We start from the raw sequence: 21,995 nt of genomic DNA, 5'->3' as shown, positions 1-21,995 counted from the left end.
CTAAACCAACAAGGGTAGCAACAATGAGGGCAATGTAGCGCATAGTGAATGTTCTGATGGGGTCGTGAGAATGATTGGTCTGAGTGGTGTTGTGATAATGTTCTGGATGGCATGTGAAGCTTGGTGACAGTTTGTGAGAAGATGGAGACATTTTATACGCAATTCATCAGGCCAGTCAGACAGTCACTTCTCATTTGACCGGCGTCCTCTCATACTGTGGATTCTCAACGAAAGCACTTCGCAGACACGAGCGAGCCCTGTTGACAAGGTACATGAATAAGTGCCGTTCGGCTGGCCGAGGTCTGCCTACGGAGCCTGGTCTCCTCCTGGCCAGCTATCATGGTCCTTTAACCGAAAACGATGTATGAGCACGAATACCATCTCCGGAAATAGGCATGTCCTGTCGTCCCCGGTGTCTCAAGCTGTGCCCGCGGCAAGACTACCATTGGCTCACTTATGGATCTGATAGTGTGGGTTCAGAACACCAGCCTCATTCGCCTCGTTGCGCTCCACCGAACGAACTAAAACCGCCTAAGCGTTTTAACTGGTCTCGCAAGCTAGAGAAGCGGGCAACAACATCAAGTGCAATCATCACCGCATCCAAGAGCAAAGGCTGTGCACATCATCCGCTGGAAGCAAGCAGAGTCATGTTCAACTAGACTCATGTTCAACTAGATCACACGTATGATGACACTGGGAAACGCTCGTCGAAGGGATAGTTCAGGAGGGGAGTTAAAGACTATTACCGGAATGCAGCCCAGTCGTAAGCGTGTTTGATTTAATAATAACAATTCCGGTGAACAATTTCTACTCTCGAAATACTGAAGCGGTCTAATTTGTAGAGACAAGCTTAGGATTGCTAAGAAACGAACCTGGCGGGAAATGTTCTCAAGTAGTACACAGTAGGTTGTTGCTGCATATTCATCTTCCTTTTGATTTCAAGAAAGTGAGTCCAAAGTGAACCACTCCAAATCAAGCAATGGACACCAGAAAACAAAAATCAAAAAGAGCCTTGAAGCCGACTCGAAGTCGCAAACGTCGACCAACGGCAAGCTTTGACTAAGGAAGGAAGATTCTCTATTTTCATGGTGGTGACTTAGGAAGGCACTTCCTTCCCATATGTCAATCGCAGCTTCCCGAAAACGAGACAGCCAAAGCCAGACAGGCAGGTACCTTCCCACGAAAATCTTTTCTCTTGCCGGGCAGGTAGAGCTTCTTTTGTATTTCCTCCCCCCCCCCCCCCACCCCCCCATTGGACTCAACGAAAATAGTCGGCCTCGCAACCTTCGCACGCAAAAGTCCGCTTGCGACAACTCACTCCTCCACAACTTCACTTTTCCATCAGAATATTGAAGAAGGCCAACTGACCGCAAATATTTGCGACAATCGTGCGCGTCTCCAGGTCACCGTCCGCATCGCGAACAGAATCGCCGTCACGCCTGAGCAGCTTCGCACAACTCTCTCATCCTACTGCTGATTCTTACTCCTCTCTCACACCCACATTCTCCTTACCAACGTCAACACGCCATCATGATGATCTCTACTTGCGGCACGTGCGGTCGCATATTCCCTGGTGGCGACCAAGAGCTTCAAAATCACATCGCAGTGACGGGACATCAAAGCACCTTCTACTCGTGCTTTTCTTGCGACTACCGTTTCGCAAGCCAATACTATGCTAAGCAGCATATGGATGCTGAGGACCATTGGATTCCCACATCGCCTCCTTTGTCGTGCAGCAAATGCACCTCGCGTTTCTCGAATGAGGAGGATGCCGAGAAGCACGAGCACAAGATACACTTGAGATGCCGACCCTGCAATGTCAGCTTCCCCACTTCCCAGGAACTGAGCATGGTAAGATGCTTCCCATTGATATTGATATCACGACGAATTTCTAATCGTTGCAGCATCTTCGCGGCCGAATGCACAAGGACTTTTCGATGTACTGCCCCTTCTGCAATCGCTCGAAGCTGTCCGCCGGTGGTTTGATCAGCCACCTCGAGAGTGGAAGCTGCCCCGACTCAAAGCTTGACAGCGACACTCTGTACGAAGCTGTGCTTCAACGCGATCCCAAGGGAGTTCTTTCCAAGCAGCTTCAAGACTGGACTGGGACCCCTCGATTCGAAGTGACTGCGGATACTTGGAACTCAAAGGCGCAGGCGTATGAATGCCGCATCTGCCATCGCTTATTCAAGCAGCTACCTGATCTGCAATTCCACGTCAATTCTGCCGCTCATACGAAGAAGATCTATCACTGTCCAAACCCGCGCTGCCGTAAGGCTTTTAACCACCTGGGTAGCACGATCCATCATCTCGAATTGGAGACTTGCCAATTCATGTCATTCGAAGCGGTGCAGAAGAACGTGGAGGAGGCACTCAAATTCTATTACATGTTTCAAGATTGAGGCTCCACAATTTGAAAGTCGTTTCTGCGTGGAGGCATTCTGCCTTGGCGGAGGATTGAAGGGCGATGGGCATAACGAGAAGATCTCCGGTCTGGACGAATGATGGAAATAGCAAGACATAGGCGTTTATGCTATGGGATTTCTTCTTTCGTTTGCGTCATCATAAAACGCCATTTGGGCAAGGATAGCAAAGAACTGAATTCACGTTGACTGATCGCAAATCTTGGTAACAGCATGTTTGCACAATCCCCCAAATGTCTGGACGAACTATCTGCAAAGGCTTCGCAACTCGACCACCCAATGCTTCAGCCTGTCATTCTTGGCAAACCATGGCGTTCACTCATATCGAAGCAGAAAGATTACAGTCTGGCTCGATGAGGTTGCATCAATCCAAGATGCGGACTCACACATTCCGAAGAGTAGGCCAATTCAGTGCGGAGATCCTGGTCATCATCACGGAGCTGTTGCGATTGGTGCCCTTTTTGGGAATCTGCCTGAATTGGAGACCCCATCGAACACACGCCACACCACTTCCGAGATTCTCTAATCGGTAGCGTGCCGAGACCGTTTAGATGACAGCTGTTGGAGATTGATGGTAAAATATGCATAAATATGCTCTGTCCCCCTGGAGGTGAACTTTGGCAACCTTCCCATGGAAGGTGCCCTCCAGTTGACCCTGACCCATATAACCCCTCACATTGCAGGACTTGCGATCCGAAAGATACCGATCATGGCCGTCGGCAACAACGAAGACGTCGAAACAACCCCGGCCACGGATCCGACGATCAGTACCGTTGACTTTAATCTCCAAATTGGTGTCGAGGAGATCCTCGTCGACGTTGACCCAGATGTCTCCCTCGAGTTCCTCCAGAAGGCCGAGGCGCATGCTGGCAAGCCGCCGCCGACAAGAGCACCCAAGGAAGCTCTTCTGCGCATGCACAATCGCTATGTCGAGCAACAGCGGAAGGCCAGTGAAGGAAAAGCCCCGCGAATGGTGAAGAAAGTGGTCCTGGCTCTGGCCTATCCGCCGTCAGGCAAGCCGATTAAGGATTTATCCCCTGTCAGTTAGCCTATTCTCGTACATGCATGCGACGTATTGATTTTATCACAGATCAGACTGGATGAGCTTCTTGTAGAAACTCACCACGAAGACAAATACCTGGTCGTCAAAGCGATCTCTCCGCCTTACCAAGGTGCTGGGACGATCACCGTGGTCGAAGACGAGCATGGAAATGTTGACAAGCTGGCGTTGTACAACCAAAGCACCTCAAAAATCCTTCAGTCCATCCCAGAAGAAACCATCGTTCTTATCAAAGAACCGTACTACAAATTCAGCGGGGAAAATGATTATATGCTTTGCGTCGATCACCCATCAGACATCATCAGGCTCCAGCAAGGCCGAGATGAATCTCTGATACCAACTCCATGGAGAGAGTCACATGAGACCCGCGAGGCGGTGGACTGGGGAACTGCAGGTGACAGAGCCTTCATGTCCAAGGAACTTCCGTTGGCGGCTGAAAAGTGTGTGTCGTCAGATCCGCTCGCCATCTTCCCAGTTGGCTAACACTTTCACAGCTATACAAAGGCTCTCGAAGTGGCAGGTGACGCCGACCACTCCTTCCGGAGCAGCATTTTCTTGAAACGTGCTAGCATAAATCTCACTCTCAAACGCTTCGATGACGCATTCTCAGACGCTCTTGCCGCGATTGGAGGTTCCTCGGACTGGAAGGCTTACTTCCTTGCAGCGAGAGCTTCATACGAACTTACCGACTTCCAAACAAGCAAGCAACACTTAGAGTCCGCTCTTGCCCTCAAGCCACCGACGTCCAACGTGGATAAGGAATACGAACGATGTCTTGCACGACTAGAAGAGGAGAAGGGCGTCTACAACTTTCCCGACATGGCCAAAGACGTCACCCCAGAGAATATCCACATCGACCGCGCCAGCTTCTTTTCAAGGACCGAGATTAGAGATTCACCACACCATGGGCGAGGTCTGTTCGCAACGGAGGATATCAAGGCGGGCGAGCTTGTCTTCGCGGAGAAGGCGACCAGCGTGCCCAACGAGTTCAACCCAGAGCACAACTCTGCTGCTGCATATGCCCAACTCATCGAGCTCTGCGCAGACAATCCCACCATGCATAAGAAGGTTCTCGATCTCTATGGTGGGACATACAAGCGATCCGGACTAGAAGGGACCGAAGTCGACGGCAAGCCTATCATCGACGTCTTCCTTCTCGAGTCGATCCGAAGAAAGAACTGCTTCAGCGGTGCACACGTCTCTGCACAGGCCGCAAACGGGGAGTGGAACATGTGGAAGGATGGCATGTCGCGCGGGCTTTGGGTGTACTCAGCTTATGCCAACCACTCCTGCCTTCCAAACTGCAACCGGTCTTTTGTCGGAGACATGCTTTTCGTCAGAGCTACCGTGGATATCCCGAAGGGCACAGAGATTACGCACATCTATCTCCCGCCTAAAGCCGCGTTTCTTCTCCGTGTGCCGCAGTTCCGGAGGACGTGGGGCTTCGAGTGCAGCTGCGATCTTTGTGACGGGGAGGCCAAATCGCCATTGGAGCAACACAAGAAGCGCGTCTCAGCGCTGGCTGAGCTGCGACGCACGATCAAGAAGAAGAACCCGGTGAAGTTCCACCCCGACGCGACGATTCGGCAGATTGAGAGGATGGCTGGCAAGCTCGCCGCTCTCCACGAACCCGAAGTCTACGACGAGTTGAAGTTGCCGAGGTTGATGCTCGTCTGGCCGACGATGTGGCTTATCGAGGCGTTGTATACGAGGAAGCAGTGGGCCAAGGTCATCAAATGGGGCAACGAGGTCTTCCGCAACTTTGGGTTCGTTGAGCCGGTTCGTGGGGAGAGGTTGTGGATGTACAAGAACACGCAGGCCGTGACCACCTTTGAGGTCATCAAGGCATTGAAGTTGACTGCAGACGCATACGATGCTACTGGTCAAGGGGACTTGGCGAGAGACTGCAGAGATGCGGCTAGAACCGGGCTGGTCTGTATGGTGGGTTGGGTGACGGACGAGAGTTTTGAGGCGTTTAGATAACCTTTGAACGTCCGGGGTTGGAGCCCCATGGAAGAGATGGCAATCAATACATTGGAGAAATTTTGCTTGTTGAAAACTTTGTACGCTGCGTGATTTTGTGCGTTGGTGGCCGAGAGATATGGCGAAGCCTTGGCAAACGGCGTTCGTCTTGGCACCGGCCGTTGAGCATGAATCAGGAACTAGCCTTATCGCTGCAAAGAAACGTTTCTTGGCGATTTGGCTTGTTTTTGGGAGGATTTCGGATGAACCCCAATTTCATACGATTCCGTGGCCATGGGTTCGGCAGAAACCTACAACGTCGTCTTCGATGAATAGCGAAATCCATGGACCTCGTTCACCAACCTGGTGTTCGATACTTCCAATCCATTTAAAAAAAAGTCTTTGCTTTACTGTTACGTATACTTTAGGCGTCATCAATTGAGTTTACGTGCCTGTGCATGTTCCACCTGCATTGCATTTATGCTTGGAGATGGAATAGGGCGAAAATGATCAGATCCCCGGTTCCTCCGAGCATCTTCCCTCACCCTTCCTCCGGCCTAAGCCTCCCACTGCCAACAGCCAAGATCAAACCATCCTATCATTCCCAGCAAACTCGGCAACTGGTCGCGTGCTTATCGAGACCTGGTGAGGGGGAAAATCACCAACGGAGCGGGGTACGCAGCAATGAAGCTGCAAGCCAAGAATGATCCTGCGCTTGCAATGCCTGTCTTCCCCCACCTCATGACAGGTCGGTCAGTGGCTGTCGGACGACGCCGATCCTCATTCTTCGTGATAAGTCGAGTTCACTGGTCACAGCATGGATCCATTGAGGAGTATTCCCCGGTTTTCGCCCCGGGAGTTGGGAGAATGCTTGCGCGGCACCTTGGACAACCTTCTATGTCGAGTTAGCCACATATCATGAAGCCACCGACGAAGAGGAGGTTGGGGAATTGGCATCGTGACACGCGGATATTTATATGACCGCAACCCCTCCTCGTGGCACGCTCAGTAGCAGTCACCCCAAGCCCTCCCCTCCTCGGTGGACCATCCCATCGTCACCTCACCCGCGATGTCCGCCCTCGCCTTGGTCCTCTTGGCATCCGCCCCCGCGGCCCTCGCCCAAACCTTCCAACGTCTCGGCGCCTGCCCCGACCTCGGCTGCGTCTTCCCGCCAGACCAAGCCAACTTCCTCCCCGGCCAGAACTTTGACATCCGCGTCGAGGTCCACGCGCCCGTCAACGGCACCGAGGCCTTCAACGACGGCGTGCCGGACACGGAGTTCACGCTCACGATCGCTAGCAACAGCAAGCCCGACGGCGTGCCGGTGACGGAGTTCTTCGCGCTCGACGAGCCGCAGCTGGAGACGTGGACGTTCTCGTGGTATGAGGACCTTTTTGCCCAGGATGCGGGGGAGAAGTCTGTTGTCAACGTCGCGTCGAAGGCGTACCGCCATTTGTCGCTGTATGAGCCGGGAAACTACACGGTCGAGCTGAGCTACTACAATGGCACGAAGAAGACTCTGGCGGAGTGGTTTGTGCGGCCGCTTGCCGAGGAGAAGAAGGCTAAGAATGTGATTTTGTTCATTGGAGATGGTATGACGACGAACATGATCACGGCGGCGAGATTGTTGGGTCACAAGAGTGTGAACGGGAAGTACCAGTCGAGGATGCAGATGGACGAGTTCCCGATTCTCGGTCACCAGATGGTGAGTTGCATCAAGCGAGTGTGATTTGAAGGTCAAGGCTGACGTTTGGGTAGACTCACTCAGTCGACAGCTTTGTCACAGACAGCGCGAACTCAGCCTCGGCGCTATACTCCGGCCACAAGGGAACATCAGACTCTATGGGGTAAGACAGTTCTATTGGCGATATTTGTGCCTTGGTAGCTAACATGCCTAGTGTGTACTCTGACTCATCCAACGATGACTTTGACGATCCCAAGGTTGAGACCATTGTGGAAATGGTGACAAGAATCTGGGTAAGAAAACTACAAAAAGCAAGGCTGAAATATCTCTGACCATCTGGTAGGGATCCGCATGGGGTGCAGTGACAACCGCCGCCCTCGACGACGCAACCCCGGCTGCTCTCACTGGCCACAGCCGATCCCGCTCCAACGCCGGATCTCTCATCGACCAAGCCCTCAACGGCATGACAAACTATTCGTGGAGCACCCATCCCGGACCAGACGTCTACTTTGGCGGCGGTGCCTCCACCTTCCTTCCAGGATCCACCTCATACCTGGGCAAGGATTACTACGAAGAGTTCCGTAACCAGGGATACTCCGTCAGCTGGAACGCGACATCACTCAAGAAAGCACCGATCGACACCCCTGCCTTGGGCGTGTTTTCCCTCTCCCACTTGCCCGTGTGGCTTGATAGAAACATCTTGACCGATAACATTGCTGAACTAGAGACCCACCCCTCCGGAGACGGTTCCCCGCCGCTCGACCTCCCTGGGTTGAAGGACATGACTCTCAAGGCGCTCGACATCCTGCTCGAGCGCAGCAACGACACCGGCTTCTTCCTCATGTCTGAAGGTGCGTCGATTGATAAGCAGATGCACGCCCTCGACTATGACAGGGCCCTCGGCGATCTCCTCGAGTTCGACGATACGATCCGTGCGACCGTGAAGAAGCTCAAGGAGGTCGGCGAGCTGGAGGAGACCCTCATCGTCGTCACCGCAGACCACGGCCATGGTTTCGACGTCTTCGGCGTAGCAGACACAAAGTATCTTGCCGCCCAAGACACTGATCGCAAGAAGCGTGACGCGATCGGCATTTATGAGCGCTCTGGTCTGTCTCACTACACTGTTGAACGACCTGATGGCATCGAGTATGGGACCGGTCCTAACTTCCCCTTGAACTGGAGCCCTCGTTATGCCATTGCGCCCGGTTTCGGAGCAAGCCCCGATCGGAGGGAGAACTACCAACTGCACGAGTCGCCTCGTAAGGTGGTCGTCAGCGGAGATGATGGATATGTGGCTAACCCAGAGGATGGTGAGGGTGGCTTCTTTGTTCAGGGAACGTTGCCGGTATCTTCGTCGTCAGGCGTCCACTCAATTACGGATGTGCCACTCTTCGCGATGGGTCCCTGCCAACAGACATTCGCTGGCGTGTATGACAACACGGATGTCTTCTTCAAGATTGCCTCTTGCCTTGGCCTTGGACAGTCATCGGCTACTCCCAAGAGACAGCGAGTGAGAAGATAGCGAAGAGAGGATTTCGTAGAGATAGAATCAGACTAGGTCTGCCTCTCGGTGACGGTTATCCAAAATCATCTTGCAGCAATCCACATTTTCCGTTCCAAACTGCATCCGCTGGGCGTCCTTCGCGACCCAAACCTCTTCCATGTCTTGTTGAACCCGCGCCAGGGACGGCAGCCGTCTGCTTTCGTACATTTCTTTGATTCTTCCGAGAACGAGCTGCCGGTTCTGAGGATCGACCGACTCGCATCCTGCGGTCCAGAGAGGCCAGGCATGGGCCGAGCAGAACGAGGATGTAATTGGGACCTTCAGTAGATGATGAATGCATTGCTCTGCATGAAATGGCTTTGGAGGCTCCGTGCCATCGTCCCAGACTCGGTAGAGATAGACAATAGCCGCATGCCTGTATGCCTGGATTGTATTCTCGATGTCCTGGTCCCCATCTGTGGACGAGTCCATGGACAGCAAGTTCTTCCTGATGTTGAAGCCTCGTCGCTGGTGTGCTTCGCCCGACTGCCCCTGCATTTTGCTGATTGTGCCAACGATAGAGAGAAGTGATGTAAGCTCCTCTAGGCTGTGCAAGCCCTCCAATGGGGCCACATTCGTCATGCTCAAGAGCGGCTTCGCTGTGCGAGAAATTGATGACATGACGTCATGGTAAAAGCAGAGGCTCAGAAGAAACTGCGCACTAGAGCTCGTCCAGTTACTAGGTCCTCCTGAGTGCATGATCACAGCTTTCGCACCAGCGAGGTGATCAATCTGACTGTCCGTGTTGAACAGTCTGTCAGAAATCTGGAGCATCATGATGGTGGCGAGGGATAGCTCTGGGTTCTCTGTCTGGATTGACTCTCGAAGTGATGATACGGCCATGAGCATGTGTCTCGATGCCACTGTCCGGAGACTCTCATCTTTTCGGAGTACTGCAAGATGTCCTGCAGCCATGGAGGAGATGGAGAACAGGAGGGCTGACGAGCGCAGCATCATGGGCGTCAGGTGAATGAGGAATGGGTTCTGTCTGCCGGAGGCCATGGAGACTACGCTCGCTAGAGATGAGTTCCAGTGATGGAGTAAGAATCTGTTCGTTGAGGAGATATCCGATGGGATGTACGATGGATTCTGAATGAGGCTTGTTTCAGTTGATGGCGCAGTTGATGATGGCCAAGCAAAACCTGGTATCACCATCCCAGTCTGTTCAGGAGATGTTGGCTTGAACGCGCCTTTCTGAGGTGCTGTGGAGCCTTTCGCTTTTGGGCTCCGTCGTTTCGTGACCTTGGAGGGAACCGTCGACACATCGGTAGCCTTCCATCTCACCCTGAGACCGTACCCCTTACAGACCTTACCGAGCCGGACGCATCGGCCGCAATTCGGCTTCGCCTCGTCGCACTTGTAGCCATCGTCTCTGCACTTCAGTCAGTCTGAGAGCTCAGAAGGTGATGAGGGTTAATTACCGGCAGGTCAAGCAACCTGTTCGACTTCTTGTATGTTGCGGCATTGTGGACTTGTGTCGTGAATTGCGATGGATCGAGGGGCGAAACAGACGATTCTTCACCGAGGGGTGGGGTAGAAACCCACTTTCGGGGAACCGGGATAAACCCCGAACCTGTGTTACGGTGGCGCACCCATCATCCGTCGACTCGGCCAGTCAAAACTGACGATGCAGATTTTCTTTGTTCTCAATAATTCACAACTTTAGGAAATGGAAAGGTCATTTGAAATTTGTCCATCAATCATTGGACGTCCAAAACGTCATGTGATTCAACTCCTAGTGGTACCTCCACGACATTCTCCGGTGGCTCTTGTGGATCGCGGACCGGGTGACGTTAATTCTGATTGGTATTTGACAATCAGATAGCATTGACTAAACCTCCACTTGGGACTTACGAATACTTCGTTGGTTGAGGATGTTCTGTTCCTTTCCAAGGAAGTTCAAAAGATAAGTCCGCCATGGTAGTACGCTGTTTGGCTGGCAACCCTACCTTGTACGCCGAAATGACCTACCAAGTTGCTTGTAAACATCTCGGGGTACGCGAGATCTCAAACTTCATATCCCTTCGTATAGAGAGAGCCCATAGAACGAATCTTGACTGCATTGCAATTGAATGTTGCATTGCGCACCCATCAGGCCATATTTATCTGACATTTCCTTCATTTCGGGCGAACCATGGCCCCCGATTTGACAGGATCTATCACAATTGCTGTTTTCTTTCGACATTCTTCAGCAAAAAGCAATCATTGCCCTTTTGGGTCAATTCCTATCACATCTGGGCTTCCAAGCATCTGACAATGTCACGCGTAGTCCGCCCAGCTTTGGAGACCGTTGGTTGGCTGACGTGATTTCTAAAATGAGCCTTGGGGTCCGGACCCAACTCCGCTCTCAGCCTTCGCATGCAACCCAACCTGTAGCCCTATAAGGTCTCATGCCAGTGGCGCAGCTTATGAAAAGGGTTGGCCAAGCTAAGATGAAGTCGTTTAGGCCACCAAACTCAGCACTTCTTTCGCCCGACAGTATGCTCACTGCCTGGCTGAGACTCAACATCCCCAAGCAACTAAATCCACAACATGGGGGCCTTCGAAAAATGTCAACCTTGGGGGAAAGGGGCTCTGACGGACAGGTTTTGAGGATGAGGCTGAGGCCGAGGGCGACAGACACCATTTTGACTTTAGTGAACGCTAAGAACAGAACTGGTTGCGGTGTGGGACAATGGAAGAATCTCGAATACCAGCTTAAAAACTATAAAGGCACTTCAGCCAGGCTTCTTCAATCTAAATATTGCTCGTCATCATCGCAAAGAACTCAAACATTTTGTAACTACTTCAAGCCCCAAAATGTTTCCTTCAACTTCAGTCCGGTTGCTGGCCATCTTTGCTGCCTTAACCACGGCGATGGAAACTAAGTTGAACGTCACCGCCATTGGCACGTACAACAACGCCTCGCGATTCGAATGCTGGGAGTTGGACGAGCCTTTCCGCTCCTCAACCCAATCTGGACTCGTTGATACCAAAACAACAGTTCTCGGAGATGTCTCAAAGATGTCGTACAATGTCGTCCCTGCCGGCTTCGACAGTGGTTTCCATCCTGCACCCACCAATCAGTACGTTTACCCGGTCAAAGAAGACAATATGAAACATTGACACAGCTTAGGTGGGTAGTTTTGGTTGGAGGCCTTGGTGTCATCACTTTGCCAGACAACAGCTCCACTACCTTGACAACGAAGGGTGGAGAGTTTGGCTTGCTGTTTGCCACTGACACCGCGGACCTTACCGAAGAAGGGCATGGCTCCATTTTTCCTGGCGCAACGGAAAGCATTGTCCTTCAGATCCCAACCAAGGACAACGAGATTCCAAAGCACCGCGTGTTGTACGATAACAAGCCATGCACAGCGGGCGAGGTTGCGGGGCTGCGAGCGTGGGCAGTTAGTGCTTGATCCGAGAGGACTGGGGTTGAAATGACTGTACTAAAGTGCGTCAGTTTGAGCATGGCTTCAATTGTTTCACGTCAAACTGGCATGGGATGGCGTCAGGATATCTGTTTCATGGTTATGTATATACTAGAAAGAGGGGATTGATAGAGGCCACCCACTTTTCCCACGGGTTTATACCAAATACTATTATTGCTGTCGTCATCGTTACGTCTATTGATAGTATAAGGTGACTGTAATTATTAACAACATCGTCATTTCCATTATTCTCATCGTCGAATGAAGAAGTTAAGTGCAGAGAGAGAAAATGTAGCTGCAGCCACCAAAGGATTAGGCGGTTTCTGTGAATATTTGTATCAGGCTAATCGCAAGGTCTTGTCTCGTTCTCAATACAGCAATCAGTCGATATTGATATTGTTGATAGAGTCGTATCTCAGAGCTCTTCGCTCCGGGCGTCCACCTTGTAGTCCCTCGTAAATGGGGCTGTTGACCCAAAGCCCTCCACTCGCCCCAATAGTACCTCTAGTGCTCGAAACGAGATAAATGGTGCATCACGACCAACGAAGTGGCCAGACATCGGGGTCTCGAAATACGTGAGACCTCTCTCTGAATGCCATACCCCAAGCTCACCACTACCACCAAAAGCTTCCATATCTGGGTGAAGCGGTATGTTCAGTGTATTCTCAGGTCGCACTTGGAACCCCTGTATCCCGCCCCATGTCATGTTCTGGATACCAAGCAAGGTGCCAGTGCTCTGCAAGATAAAGTCTTGCAATCCGTGCCCGATGATTACGTTTTTGGTTCTCTCGATAATGCCTGGGATAACAGGCAAACTTCCAGGACCTGGGTTGTTGGAGTTGTCGATGTCATCTACAAATACGGGCTCTCTGCTGCAAAATCGCCACTCCTTGTCAACAGGAGCATTGATGGCGGCTTTGACGTCTTCTCGGTCAAAGTAAACCGGACCAGCTGACGGATGACGGAGCCTGTTGTCGGTAAAGCCGATGGGGTCGTACGCAAGTGGGCAGGTCTGAAGGACATTGTAGAGACTAAAGCATGGATTTGCAACTCTCTCTGCTTCGACGACGAATGACAGGATGTCACACTCTGGAATGTACTCGTTATCTGGGTTCCAAGCTCTCGGGACGTCGACTGGCTGGGTTCCTGACGGTGGGAAAGTCATATATTTGTCCATATACTCGCTGTAGCCACATCTTTGATCGATTTCATTGACTTTCGCCCTTGCTGTGTGGTTCAGCGTGAAGACAGGACCCCAGTACTCGAGAGTCTTGGTCACTCCAAATTGCTGACCAATGCTCCGTTGCGATATCGAAGGATCAAAGATCATCATGCCCTTGACGTTGAAATAATCCGTATCCTCTGCATCAAGCATGGCACTCGAGATGTACGGAGAGAACAGGCCGCTATAGGAAGACCCAGTAACAAAGACTTTGTAGCCATACAAGTCGAACGTGTCAACAAAGGCTTTCCAGAATCCCATGAACTGTCTTGCGACATCTCTTTCGTCAGTAGCCGTTACCGGACCCTGAGAGAAGCCTGTTCCCACGGGTTGTTCAATCCACACAACATTGCTCAGGCGGTGCCAGCTCCAGGGGTTTTGCACAGGCCCGAAGGTTCCAGGCTTCCACGATATGGGGCCATTTTCTTGAAGAAGTTCACCAATGGAAGAGCAACCAGGCTGCATCTTGATTAGCTTTTCGTCTTTAACACCACCAATGTGCATGGAAACCGAAAGAAGACTTACACCACCAGTGAGCCAAATGATGATCTCTTTTTCAGCCGGTGGCTCTTTAGAGGGGAAGAACCAGAAGTATAGCTCTTGCAAGTCATCCTTGGCCACAGAAGAGTTCACTGGAAGCAGGCCCGCATAAGACTCTCCAGCATCAAAGTGAACGTTTGGGAGGGTCTTTCCGTCAACAGTAAACCCTGGTCGTGTTAGAATCGAATTTATCTGGACTATCATTTGATTGTTGCCTTACCTTTGGTCTTCTCGGTCAAGAACCTGTGTTGTTCTGACTGCGTTTGATCCCCCTCAAATGACGATTCGACGAAAGATTCTCGTGTCCAGTCTAGTCCTGGGTTTTGAACTTTTAACGCGGGTTCATTGAACGCCCCAGCGACTTGTGTAGCGCAGAGCGGAAAAAGAGATAGCCAATACATCGTTTCTCGGACGGTCCGACAACCTTGAGGATTGAAACATTTCTTCCATCTCGCGTGATATGTGCTTTTTGCTTTGCCAAGCTCGCTTGTGTTGGCGATGGCGACGCGTTGAGGTCTCACTCGGCTAACCGCTTTCGCTCTCGCCAAGATTTCGAACAGGCAGGCGGTAATGCGAATAGCGTCATTGTGCAACGAAAGCCGACGCGTGTCGGCGCCCTTTGCGCGGGGTCATCGGCAGGGAAAAACGGACCCTCGGAAACCCTAGCCAGCCGGGCGATTCTGAGATTGGATGTCGCATTCGTGCCAAGGTGTTTGGTCGCCAACAGCGAATCCGAGCCTTGGCAGTTAATTACCAGCAATTCAACAGCCCTTTGGTGAATCTGCGTTTCCGTAAGGTTAGCTCCGGCTAGCTCCAGGGTCGCCTATCTCGTCACACGTGGAATTGAAATTGACTTTACGAAAGAAACATCCAGTTCAACGGCATTGAATCTCCAATGGGCCGTCCCTCTAATGAGCTCCCTACACGAGTTGACACGCCATATTAATCGAGGCCGCACTTTTGCCCAGGGCCAGTCCGGCCGTCGCGCGCGCGGGCTTATTAAGGAAGCTGATCCCTGTTGCGCCCGGGCACGCGGTGACAAGAACAGACAGGGATATCCGAACTCCGCGAGGTCTCCGCGAGAGCTCAACACGGATCCGAAGCGCCCCGAGGGCGCAAGCGACTCGGGCACGGTCGTTTCGCGGAGATATCTTGTGCGATTGCCTTACTCGTGAACAGTAGCGATAACTTAGATTCTATTACTCGATGATTGATCCCATCATCCTCCCACCTATGTTTATGCCGCGGTCCTGGCCGACCTTTTTCGTCTCTATCGTCCTCCCGCCGTTGCCTTTATCGTCCAAAAAAGTCGTTGCAGACTCTAAATGTTCGGCATGTGGGAAATTCTCAGCTGGCGGGCTGTTCACAGAAGCCTATTCTACAATTAGACCTTTGTGGCGCTAGGAAAGGTCAGATTTCAGATGGAAGCCGTCGATCCGGAAAACTCACTAACGGCCTGAGGAAGCTGGGCATCGTGGGATTTCCGTTGGCCTCGACTATTATTTCTCCGACAAACTCATTGGTACTAGCGCAGGGGAAAACGCCTTACAGCTGGGGTCTTTCGGTTTACCCCTGACTACGACAGTGAGGATCGCTGCCCCTTGGGCCTGACTGACTCTGGGCATTGCTTGTCTGCGTTATGGTTGACAGAAACCCCACTGGCGGGCGAGACGCAGCGCGACTGGATACTTCACATTCGAGACACCTCGCGACGGCGACCCTGCCCCTTATGCAGACTTCGGACGGAAATTCAAGGCGGAGAAGTCCAGTCAAAAGTGGCATGTTGCTGCACACCATCTCAACCTATCGCCTAACCGTCATAGGCGCGGATCCCCACAAGCTTGAGTTTATCCTCTAGCTCAGCGCCCTGATCTTGAGGTAATCGCTTCCTGCGGTCTCACTTGTCTTCCAATGCGGGATGCCGGTGAACGAGAAGCACTCAAAGTGTGTTTGCAAATCACTCAAAATGCGTTTGAACTACAGTTGCGGGAAGATAGTTTCTGCCCGGCTTGTGATCATAGCTTCTGCAGGTATGACAGGTAGTAAAAGCAATTGTTTCTCGATCGCGTTTCTGTCATGATCCTCCGGGATGGCTCATTCCGCAGGGCATTTTCAGTCTCCACAGCATGGCTTAGCTGATTCATGATGCTGTTATCTGGGGCTATATAGCATGCAATATCTAAGATAACGCGCTTGTCGTATCTGGCGATAAGTCATGCAGCCTACCATCGGCGATTCTTGTGGAACGCGACCTCCATTGCACCGTTGCACGTCTCGGGATCGGCCTTTTGCCAAGAGCGCGCCGAGAGGAGTGTTCGCCCATCATATTGGGTTTGAAAATCCCAGCAAGGGTTTCAAGATTGAAGACACAAGAGCCTTGATTTGCATGAGAAGATGAATGTGGTGTGGTGCCGTGTGGTACTGGTCAAAACACGGGCTGGCTTATTACCATGAGCGTTTCCGGGATGAGGCTTGTGGTTGGGGCTGACACTCATAACATCTTTCTTAGTTGGTATGATCATCTCGCCTATTCTACAATGCAGTGTGCACATGACAGATTCTTAAAATCGAAAGTGGTGGGCTCGATTGCATGCAAGCGTGGTGGCGCACATGGACATCCGTTGGCGACGGAGTAGTGTTAATCTCCGCGAAGATGGTGGCGCTCAGTCTGATCAGTGAGAGCCAAACATCTGGGACAGCCAGAGGGAGAGTTTCTGTAGATCCGAGGAAACTTTTTTAGCGGCTGAGCGAACGCCTCCCGCAGCTTCCACAACGTGGGAAGGGACCGGAGGGAAGGGTGACCGAGATCCAGGCCGCTCATGTGCAGCCCTATCAAACTGCCAAGGAAATTATATGACACTCTGTTAAGAGTCTGTTAAGAGTCTGTTAAGAGGCCGGGCCTCAGCTAGCTGCTGGCCTGGTTGACCATTGGGGCCAGAGCACCAGACACTCAATTTCGCTACGGGCCATATGAAACTGCGCTTTCCTTCTTCTTCTTTCAAGAAGGGAGAGACCCGGACAGGCAAACAAGCAATTAAGTTGTCAACTTGCAGGTTTTGAGGACGGGTGTTTGAACTGCCATCCGTTCCTTTTGGCTTAGATTGGGCCACCTTTGGCCTGTTGGAGGCTGCTTGTAGTAGCATCACCCAAGGACGGGAGATGACTAACCAAAAGCTTAGCCTATTGTAGCGACGGCGCTGTCATTAAGCTTCTCGGAGAAAGTACTCTTTTCAGCATTGATGGGTGTGGGCAGCGGAAACATCCTTCAGACGAGTCATGGATGTAGCCATGTTGGCAGTCGGCAAGACTCACCATTCCCCCTGAATTTCCAGGAGAAGAGGGACGAGATTGGGCCAGAAGAAAGCGGGAAGGAAGGGCACCATTCCAATCTAAGTTCGAAGGCCGAGACGTAAAGTTGTGACGTCTGGTCGGGGACCGCCGGCGGCCCCCCTGTGAAGGTGCCAACCAACACCAATCCGCTCCGCAAGTTCGGACTCGTCCTGCCTTATGAAGCCGGCCACGAGTCGGCAGAGGGGGAGAAGGGCAGGTGGAATCTGGACCGGCGCCCTGCCACCAGGGATGTGATTCGTGGGCTGTGTGGCTACTCTGATACCCTGCATCTCAATGCACCGTCTGTGCGACTGGACAATCAGGGAAATCCTTCCTTCGTCCCAATGGTATTCAAGGTTCGAAACAAGCAGCACAGTGACTCGGCGACCGCACCAAAACACTACAGAAAGTCTATCATCCGGAAGTTTCAACCTCCTTCGCTGGCCCGCCCTGTCTTCTGCGCTGCCGCCAATGGCTCCCCCACCCGCGGCATCATCTCATGATTGCTTCGTGAACCGTGCCGGCGTTGGACTGAATGCCGTCCCGTCGTTGCAACTTACTTATAAGACCAGTTGACCCAACCCTCATTCCCCCATTTCCTTCTGGTCGGTACTGAATCTGGATTCGGCATCGTCGTCAAGCAGCAGCAACGGTCATTACTCAACCAGCCCCGGGCAGGTCCTTCATACCCTAATCAACTACTATTCAATCTTTACCAATAATCAGTAAACAAAAGCAACCCGCAAAAATGAAGGCCTACGCTGTCATCCTTTCCCTCGCCACCTTGGCCGCCTGCCAGGCTCCCCAGCCGCCCCCGGCCCCGGCCCCGAATGACACCCCCGCTTGCGCCGAGGCGAAGATTCTGGCTGGCGGTATTGCTCTGAACATCCAGATCCAGCAACAGGAGCAGGCCGGTCTCGCGGCCGTGATGCAATCTCTTCAGGCCAACCCCGTCAACATGCAGCAGTTCCAGGTTGCCAAGTCCAACTTGCTGTCCTTCGTCAGCGACGGTATCCAGGTCCGCCAGGCCAACCAGCTTATCGCCCCCTCCGGCAACGGTGCCGCTCAGGGTCTCGCAGTTGTACGTGGTGTCTGGAAAGGATATTGAATCGTATATGAGAACTAACAGTCCAACAGGTTGCGAATGCCCAGCTCTCTGAGCTCCAGAAGGTTGCTGGCCTTACTGGCAACCCTCAGCAGGATAACCCGGTCACTCAGTCACTTCAGATGGACTTCTCTGGAGGTATCCAACAAAACATGAAGAACCAGCAAGCTGTACGTGACAATGATCAAGACACTCCGAGAAATAGTTACTGACATCCTCTAGGCGCTTACTGGCTGCTAGAGAATGACATATCAAAGCGGTCATCATGATGATAAGCGACGGTGCTTGGGATGGGTTTCGGCAACGGCGTTTAGCGGTTTTATCCACATCTCCTTTTTAATTCAATGAAAGAACCGGAGCTGGGGCGGCTGGGACTTGACGATGTTGATCCTCGACGGGATTCAGCCGGCAGGAGTACCAATTAGGCTACTTGAATACCACCAGACATCCGACTACTATTAGTTCCATTCTCGTCGGGGCTGAGGATCTAGGCTTCCCTCCTGAAATATTATTCAAATAAAATATTACCATTTGAGGGAACTTTCTGTATGACGCACAGCTCCAGTGGCATGTATGGTGACAGAGTACTCCTCGATTCAGTCCGCAAAAGACTTCATCCTCACACGAGATGCGGGCACATCAAACTCGCCTAACATGTATTTACAAAGATCAGCCTTAGACGATGCTAATCCGGAGACGCAACCGACAGAACCCCACCTGGAGAGGATAATCTCCGTCGGCCGAAGAGGGGTAGTAAACTATATTCAGAACAAAAGAAGACGCGCTCTCTGTAGCCCAATCGAGCCTTGCAATCCAAAATCAAATACCCAAAGCCTCAAACAATGTTCCATTTACTTGAAGCTAGCTTCTCTCCAAGTGGACCCCTATCCTCGAACGAGACGCAGACAACGTCGGTTCGGACGATGCCACCATCCGCAGACTGAGGCGGAGTCGTCTCGTGCCTGTCTGACATGAACGCCGGGGCTGGCCTCTTGCACTCGGGTAGAATGTTCTCCTGGCTGTTATCCTCCATGATTGTGAAGCCTAAGTCGTCCCTAGGTTTCGGCCTGGGCTTGCGCTGTCCAAGCTCGATCTTGCTTCCTCCTCGAGACTCCCTCTGAGAAGCGTAGTCCTCGTAGAACTTTGGCGTCTCTTCGTTCGTATTTTTGGCGGTGCTGAAGGGGTTGCGTCGCAGGATCAACTCGAGCAAGGGCTGGAGGACAGGGATGGTGCTCGCAATGGTGATCGTGCTGCCTTCGACCCTGTAAACTCTAGTCAGTTCCGTATGATCGACGCAAAGAATCAACTACATCTCGGAGCCGACCAGCCGAGAAATTGGAATAATGCTCACACAGTTCGTATTTGAAGGTCAGAGGTGAGATCTGGGTCGCGTGTCAGTATCTTCCATGGCATTTCAAGGAGGGTGGGGTCATACAGGTGAAGTCGTCTTCCCTGAGTTGTGGCAGACGTATGGACTTGACAATTGCCACAGCACCACCACTGAATCAGTGTTAGCCAAACCTCACGAAACACTGGACAGTCTTCATGGGAGTTCCATACACAGCACCGACTCCAAGTGCACAAGACAAGGCAATCTTTCTCTTCATTGCCATTTGTAATCTGAATAGCACCACTGTTGGGTACAACGCTAGGTAGACATCTACAAATGCTGACAGTACTACGCAGGGATGTTAGCCAAGACTCCCATGACTGAAGGTTCACGTAGTTGTAGATTACCTCCTCCATAGATACTGTAATCGACAGTGATATTTGGGTCAAAGCAACGGCCGGGAACATGCTCGTCCCAGATTGAAGCGACGGGAACGCATCGACCGAAATGTAAGCCGGGGACAACGATGTGTGTAAGTAAACACAGGATTGTGATACCCCAGAGGAACCACAGATGATATCGCCTTGGATTCATTAACCGCGTTAACAATGAGACAACCGCGAGTTTCGGAATCGCAAAAGACATGATTCCCGGAGCAAACCCCACATGTGACCAGAAGATGGCACCCTTCTTCTGCTCATATGTGAGTACGTCCTTATGCCTGCCATAGCCATAGCTGATGGCACCGGTGGCAGCTGCACAAGACGCAAGTATGCAAGCCTATGATGAACCAGTGTCAGTGCGAAGACACTCTCGGCATCCTTGAAGGAGAGACCACATGTGGACCCAAGCTCCCGATAGATGCACATACCAATGACAGGATACAGCAGTAGTCATCGCTGTAGAACGTCCTCCCAATCCTCCGCCTACACCAGACTCGCGCCACGACGAAAACTGTTGTCAACCCAGCCATCGTCCAACAGACCCATAGCATCTCTGGCCCTTTGTCCTCGGCCCTCCATGTCTCAGACCCCTTGACCGACATCGTCTGGAGGTGTTATGCAGAGGTGGCTGGCTTGTTGTGTTGAGCGCCAGGCGCGACTGGCGGTGAGATGAAACTGCCACCTGAGTGTCGATATGCAAGATCAGTCGCACAAACAATGGAATGAAATTTGGAACCGATGAAGGCCAAGGTGTTGGCGAAGGCGCAGAAAGCGAGTTGAAAATTGGAACACCGCAGGTGTCTCTGGCAGGACGACCATCACCATTTTGTTATGTAGCACCCGCACCCATCTCGACCATGACGCTCGACGAACAATGGAGTTCCCTTTGAGGCGGATATGCATGCTGACCCATTCATTCAGCTGCCCGTGGCCTGGTTCTGCGTTGAGGAAGGGGGCAATCAGAACGCCCCAAAGCGCGGGTGCAAATTACTTGGTAAGTGAGCCAAACGACCGGGTGCATCTGCCCAGAATCTCGGTTGACAGGCTGGTGGCTGATTAGAGCCAAGATCGTCGGGGTATCCCGTTAAACAACGTGGAAAGAGGTGGGCACAAGCAGAGAAGCGTTGCAATCGGGAATTGGGCTGGCAGATTAGAGGCCTGACGGCAATCCGTGCTGTGGAGTGCTGCCTGTTGGAACCTGCATGCTTGCGTGGTTACGGACGTATGGGGGGCACGGATGGTCTGTAAACGAAAAGCAAACAGTCAAACAAGACTCGACCCCATGGCGAAAGCTGAGAAGATGTAATTGACGACGCCACGTGGGATTCGCCGAGGGGGAGGGTCCAGGGCTTGGACTCGCATTTGAAAGACGACCCGGATCGAGCATGCGAACGAATCATCAGGACTCATGGGTGATGCTACTTATCGCAGGCTCATTTGACGTATCAACATTGAAAGATCATGCGAAAGCCTCTTCTCGTGGGTTCGAGATGGCAGCCTCGTGGCAACAATGGCGCCACGAAACAACAAATTCATTCACTACAGCGGTTTTAATATTATCACTTACAATGCATACAATGATTTTGACGAGTGAGATTGACTCGAGTCGGCGGGATCCGACAGTCCATAGTAATTATCGCCTGTGGGCTAGGCTCGGCTGTGCAAACAGACCAGGGTGTTTGCGCCGTTTGTCCAAGAGGGGTAAATTTACACCAAAGTGCTGACCTCGAGGCCGGAAATAGCTGTCTGCATAACATGAGAAGGTTGCAAACAACCAAATTCTGGGCAGTGACAGCATATCTAAGCCCGCCGTTGAGGGCAGAGAACTTTTGCTCGGTCAATCAGAACAGTTATCCACACGCGAACACGAGCAAATTGTGTCACTAATCGCAAACGGTGACAGTGAGATCCTCCAAGAGTACACACAGAACCTGATCTGCTTC

At 52.0% G+C, this 21,995-nt stretch overlaps 8 protein-coding genes across 8 annotated transcripts; 5 read left to right on the top strand and 3 right to left on the bottom strand.

Moving 5' to 3' along the window:
* Positions 1–1,530: 1,530 nt before the first annotated feature.
* On the top strand, positions 1,531–2,402 carry CGGC5_v007133 (uncharacterized protein; the record flags this gene model as incomplete). Its single annotated transcript, XM_032024414.1, has 2 exons — positions 1,531–1,851; positions 1,905–2,402. The coding sequence occupies 2 exons, from the start codon at positions 1,531–1,533 to the stop codon at positions 2,400–2,402; spliced, it is 819 nt and encodes a 272-aa protein (XP_031878990.1).
* A 730-nt stretch (positions 2,403–3,132) lies between these two features.
* On the top strand, positions 3,133–5,466 carry SMYD4 (SET and MYND domain-containing protein 4; the record flags this gene model as incomplete). The annotated part of the gene is made up of 3 exons (XM_032024413.1): positions 3,133–3,462; positions 3,514–3,923; positions 3,978–5,466. The coding sequence occupies 3 exons, from the start codon at positions 3,133–3,135 to the stop codon at positions 5,464–5,466; spliced, it is 2,229 nt and encodes a 742-aa protein (XP_031878992.1).
* A 1,048-nt stretch (positions 5,467–6,514) lies between these two features.
* phoA-3 (Alkaline phosphatase H) lies at positions 6,515–8,651 on the top strand (the record flags this gene model as incomplete). The annotated part of the gene is made up of 4 exons (XM_032024411.1): positions 6,515–7,150; positions 7,204–7,292; positions 7,344–7,422; positions 7,473–8,651. 4 exons carry the CDS (start codon positions 6,515–6,517, stop codon positions 8,649–8,651), a joined length of 1,983 nt encoding a protein of 660 aa, XP_031878900.1.
* Positions 8,652–8,678: 27 nt separating this feature from the next.
* Positions 8,679–10,137, bottom strand: CGGC5_v007130 (putative transcriptional regulatory protein; the record flags this gene model as incomplete). Its single annotated transcript, XM_032024410.1, has 2 exons — positions 8,679–10,044; positions 10,094–10,137. 2 exons carry the CDS (start codon positions 10,135–10,137, stop codon positions 8,679–8,681), a joined length of 1,410 nt encoding a protein of 469 aa, XP_031878899.1.
* Positions 10,138–11,471: 1,334 nt separating this feature from the next.
* On the top strand, positions 11,472–12,070 carry CGGC5_v007129 (uncharacterized protein; the record flags this gene model as incomplete). Its single annotated transcript, XM_032024409.1, has 2 exons — positions 11,472–11,737; positions 11,788–12,070. The coding sequence occupies 2 exons, from the start codon at positions 11,472–11,474 to the stop codon at positions 12,068–12,070; spliced, it is 549 nt and encodes a 182-aa protein (XP_031878889.1).
* Positions 12,071–12,497: 427 nt separating this feature from the next.
* On the bottom strand, positions 12,498–14,245 carry CGGC5_v007128 (putative serine carboxypeptidase; the record flags this gene model as incomplete). The annotated part of the gene is made up of 3 exons (XM_032024408.1): positions 12,498–13,763; positions 13,830–14,011; positions 14,065–14,245. The coding sequence occupies 3 exons, from the start codon at positions 14,243–14,245 to the stop codon at positions 12,498–12,500; spliced, it is 1,629 nt and encodes a 542-aa protein (XP_031878928.1).
* A 3,677-nt stretch (positions 14,246–17,922) lies between these two features.
* Positions 17,923–18,519, top strand: CGGC5_v007127 (uncharacterized protein; the record flags this gene model as incomplete). Its single annotated transcript, XM_032024407.1, has 3 exons — positions 17,923–18,255; positions 18,312–18,449; positions 18,502–18,519. The coding sequence occupies 3 exons, from the start codon at positions 17,923–17,925 to the stop codon at positions 18,517–18,519; spliced, it is 489 nt and encodes a 162-aa protein (XP_031878935.1).
* A 595-nt stretch (positions 18,520–19,114) lies between these two features.
* On the bottom strand, positions 19,115–20,654 carry CGGC5_v007126 (uncharacterized protein; the record flags this gene model as incomplete). Its single annotated transcript, XM_032024406.1, has 6 exons — positions 19,115–19,541; positions 19,631–19,661; positions 19,715–19,779; positions 19,840–19,957; positions 20,017–20,389; positions 20,481–20,654. The coding sequence occupies 6 exons, from the start codon at positions 20,652–20,654 to the stop codon at positions 19,115–19,117; spliced, it is 1,188 nt and encodes a 395-aa protein (XP_031878888.1).
* Between the last annotated feature and the right edge of the window lie 1,341 nt (positions 20,655–21,995).

The sequence above is a fragment of the Colletotrichum fructicola genome (assembly GCF_000319635.2).
Source record: "Colletotrichum fructicola Nara gc5 chromosome Unknown KSG_Nara_v1_contig04, whole genome shotgun sequence".
NCBI classification, from domain to species: Eukaryota; Fungi; Ascomycota; class Sordariomycetes; order Glomerellales; family Glomerellaceae; genus Colletotrichum; species Colletotrichum fructicola.
Note: the sequence above shows the minus strand (reverse complement) of the source record. Positions and strands in the feature narration are given on the sequence as shown.